This window comes from Mandrillus leucophaeus, unplaced genomic scaffold (assembly GCF_000951045.1).
Source record: "Mandrillus leucophaeus isolate KB7577 unplaced genomic scaffold, Mleu.le_1.0 Scaffold49, whole genome shotgun sequence".
Taxonomy (NCBI): Eukaryota; Metazoa; Chordata; class Mammalia; order Primates; family Cercopithecidae; genus Mandrillus; species Mandrillus leucophaeus.
This window is the reverse complement of record NW_012105253.1, coordinates 2,171,983-2,176,465: the sequence shown is the minus strand read 5'-3', so window position 1 is coordinate 2,176,465 and position 4,483 is coordinate 2,171,983. Positions and strand designations below refer to the sequence as shown.

Here is a 4,483-nt window from a genome sequence, read left to right as displayed (position 1 = left end):
ACCCAAGAGAAATGGAAACATATATCCACATGAAAACTTATACGTAAATATTTATAGAAGTTGTATTTGTAAAAGCCAAAAACTGGCAACAACCCAAATGTTCATCAACACATGAACGGATAAACAAATTGCATTCAATCATGCAATGGAATACTACTGCGCAACAAAAAGAAACAAATGATCGATATGCCAGCATGACTGAATCTCAAAAACATGCTAATGAGAGAAGTGAGGCACAAGATAATACACTGTATGATTCCATTTATGTGAAATTCTAGAAAAGGCAAATCTAATCCATAGTGACAAAAAGTAGATCAGGGATTTCCTGGGGGTGACAAACTAGGGGGTGAGGACTAATTATAAAGGGGCACAAAACAATGTTTTTGGAGGGGGTTCTATAACTTGATGGTAGACATGGTTACGTGAGCATATATACTTACCAAAACTCAGAACTATACATTTAAAATGGGTACACTTTATCTTGTGTAAACTATAGCTCAATAATATTGCTTTCAGAATACACATATATATGTATATATAGAGCTCATATTCTTTGACCTATCATTCCATTCCCCAGAATCTATCTATGGAAATACTCACATATATGTACTTGAATGCACAATGGCACATCATTATAATCAAATACTACACACTTGTTTTTAAAATGAGGTGGACTTTCACATACTGGCATGGAAAAAATCTCCAAGATACAATGTTAAGATGCAGGTTGAATAACAACATTATCACATGCTCCTATCTGCTTAAAAATAGGTAAAACAAATATCACAACCACACAGGAAGTGTTTACCTTTGGGCAAAGATGATGGAGAACTTCATGCTTCACTCTGTATTACTGAACTGTTTTACAGAGTGAAACTATTCATGAATTGCTTGGGTAGTTTTTAAAAACTGAAAATGAACCAAGAAGTTTTGGTGGTTGTCAAGGGGAGTCACCAAATTTGAGAACAAACCTTTCTTCAGTCAAAGCCCAGGACAGCATTTAAGAAGAAAACAAAGGTTTAGTGAAAATACAGACACACACATGCACACCAGAATTGCTGCTTCTGATAAAAGAGGGATCACTGGATTGCTCACTGGATCAATACAGAAGAAACCCCCAATTTAAACAACTACTCATCCTCCAAGAGCTAACACAAGTGTTCCTTCGCAGTGAAGTCCTTTCCAGTTTCGAAGGGAGCTCTCAGCCTGTCATTACCCTTATCTTTGTTCCCACCAGGCTGAGCAGTTCCCTGTCCTGTGCAGGTCTGTGACTTCATGTTAAGTTGACCAAGTCTCAATACTTGACACTCATTTGGTGCATGAACCAGTTATGTTCCCAAAAATGATCCACATTTAATTTCTAAAAGCTCAAAGAATTGCTACCATCTTCAACTCCCCAACAAAATACCTTCAGAATTGGTTTGGCCAAAGTGCCAAGCCCTGATCCTCTCTGGATGGGGTAGAGGTTTGGTAGGGGGTATCTTCAGAGCACAGCTCTGGGAATAACAAGCAGTTACCCCTCCCACAAGGGGGATGAAGGAGCCTCCTCCAACTTACCTTGAAAGCTACAACTTTTCCGGATATGGTACAGACAGATCTGATCACCCTCCTCCTGGCTAAGAGTGTTTGGGGACACAGAACCTGAACTGTCTTTTCTTTCTGCAAAGAAACACCACAAAGATATGTCAGCTTCTGACAAGGGATACAAAGGAGAGTTAAAGAGGATTCATTCAGCTCTCTGCACAAAAGTGGGCAAGGCAAGCTCACAGAGCCCTATCATGTTTGGGGTGAAAGTGCTCCTACACAGGTGGGCCCTCTACTTTTTAGTGACAGGCTGGCAGCCTGAGGCCACACAGCTCCTTGCCAGATCCAGGACTCCATGAAGGGACTCCTTTCTCAACAATCGCTGTCCACCCAATTCACTACAAGACCCATTTAAAAATACAAGTGCCTGACTCTGCCCTAGACTGACTTCGCCCCAGACTCAATCAGAACCTCCAGGGGTGGGACTTGGGACACTTTTGTAATAAGGGGAGAACCACCGTCTTACATGTTGAGGCATCTTACAATTCCTTCTATGCCTAAGGTTGATGACCCCTGAGGGCAAACAGGGCTACTTTTTATAAACTAGATTTGAGGCTATATAGCAAATACTCATTAATGAACTATCAGAACTGGGTACTAATACCAAAAAAAGAGTAATAAATACAAAGTCCACATTTCAAAAAGAAGCCCCTTTAATAAATTTTAGGTTAATTATCAGGATCTTAATATAAAAAGGGCACATAAATCCTTTCTAGTTTATCTTTACTAGCATCATGCCAATGATTCTTTACCTGTGACATTTACTCTCACCCAGCTACCCCCAAATGAACACATAAAATTAATTTGCAATCCCTATTTAGTGCCACCTGTCATTTTGTTATTCATCTTCCCTTTTCTTTTTATAAGCCTCTGAGATACTTCACTCGAAATCCAGGTCTATGGGACCCCAGAGGTCATCTCCCTCTCTCCCCACGATGGTGACTGCCCTTGAAGCTGGTATCACTGGGCAGTGGATCCCTCCTCCCTTTCTGACAAGGCTGTAATCCAACTGTATTCAAGGCTTTAAGATACTCTTAAAGATCTATTTAATACAAAACCTGTCTACTTCTAGGCTTCCTACAACTGAAAGAAATTAAGAAAACATAACTGACGACAATGTAAAGAAAAAACAAATACAATGGATAACTTTTAAATATAAAAGTCAAGTACAATTAGAGTGGTGCATTTGTTTGCAGGTAGTCCTGGCATGCAACTGACATTCTAGGAAGCACTCTGTTAAAACTGTAGCCACCACTACAGCTAACTGAGCGGGTTGGATTCTGCTCTGAGGGGAGGCATGTCTCAGCTTCACCAAGGAATAACCAGCGCCCAAGACAGTGCCCAGCATGTGGCAAGCACACAAAGGTGCTGAATCAAAGAGTGGATAACAGAACGGCCAGCCAACAGCTGATACTGTGAAATCCACTGGATGCCAGTGTATCATAATCTCTCTGACAGACCACATTATTCATCTGCCCAACAACAGGTACTCAGGAAATGCTTATTAAATAAAAATTTCTGCTCGAAATTTGCCTGTCACTAAACCTGACAGTGTTTTTTAAAAAATAAGCATCCTAGCACACTCATTCATTCAACAAACATCAGCGTACCTACTGTGGGCCAGGCACTGTCTAGGTGCTGGAGATGAGCAGAGAACAAAGCAGACAAATTTACAATGACTCAAAAACGCTACTTATTCATGGCAGGAATACAGCCAATGCCATAATTAAGGTATGCTTCTTTCACTCATTTTGTAAAATCAGAATACAACACAAGGCATGCTCCCCAGAGCTGTCAGCACAGCATTCCTAACTTTGGGTTCCTTCCTGAAGCACATGCTCTCGTGGGCGTGAAGAGAGGGGTGACTGCACAGGGGGAGGAGCCAAGTCTCCCATGTCAGTGCAGACTAGGCCCATTCAGAATTTACTCACCATCAATACCAATTCACATTTGTCTAGGATGGCTTGCTTGATCATGTCTTATGATTTCACCCCTGCACCCCCTGCCTTGTTAGGAAAGCATCATCAACTCCGTTTTACTAAAAGCAGCACCAGACTTGCCCAAAGTCACACGCTCCGTGTAATGGCTAGCTGGAATCCGGGAGCCCCCAGTCCAGGACCTCCCATGCTCCCCACCAGGCTTACCACTCCCCACCAGCCTTACCACTCCCCACCAGCCTTACCTTCCCACCAGCCTTACCAGAAGTCCCCTGTGGGACAAAAGGAGGAGGCACTCTGCTGGGGGCAGAGCTCTTATTCTTGATGTCATGTGCATTTCTATAAATGGAAGGCAGCCTGCTCACCAGGTCTGAGCTCATACCCAACTTCTCCAATTTTTCCAGATTCTCAGAATTAGAGAAATCATGGGATCTCTTACAGCTCTTGCCAAACTTGCATTCCCCCTGTAAAAAATACTGGCAGATATGGAGCTTGATGCACTGTTTTTGAAAGGCACAAGAGCCATGGGGTCCATCTCCTTTGTTGTAATGTTGGCAAATCTGTTGACAGACGGGAAAAAAACCACCAGTTCAGGAAGGTCTCACACGACACCACCTTCCCAGTGGCCAGTCCACTGGTGAGACAGGGGCTTCCCAAGCTGTGATTCCATCCTCCACACAGAACACAGCTACAACATCCCTCACTCTAGATGACGGCTGCTAACAAATGCCCTTGGCTAAAATGGGAACCAAGTGGAAAGGAGACTGCACAGAAGCAGCCCCTCCACTGGGAAAATCCAAGAACTTCAAAGTGACTATAGCTGCTCCTTTCACATGAGACGATGCAAATCAAATGGCTACATCCTAAGGACTGCTACAATCTACCTATACTCTTCTCCCACTGACTCATCAATTCTCCCTTCCCCAGGCCCCAGTTTTCTCTGAGTTCTCTATTCTACAATT

The 4,483-nt window shown here is 42.7% G+C and overlaps 1 protein-coding gene across 1 annotated transcript in view; it reads right to left on the bottom strand.

Moving 5' to 3' along the window:
- Nucleotides 1–4,237, bottom strand: part of PARP12 (poly (ADP-ribose) polymerase family, member 12) — a 37,008-nt gene extending 32,771 nt beyond the window's left edge. Inside the window, exons 1-2 of the mRNA XM_011995458.1 lie at nucleotides 3,784–4,237; nucleotides 1,558–1,659 (exon numbers count right to left, since the gene is read on the bottom strand). Of these exons, the coding sequence (XP_011850848.1) occupies nucleotides 1,558–1,659; nucleotides 3,784–3,901 (220 nt within the window). The 5' untranslated portion in view covers nucleotides 3,902–4,237. The remainder of the gene's footprint in view (nucleotides 1–1,557; nucleotides 1,660–3,783) is intronic.
- Nucleotides 4,238–4,483: the final 246 nt, after the last annotated feature.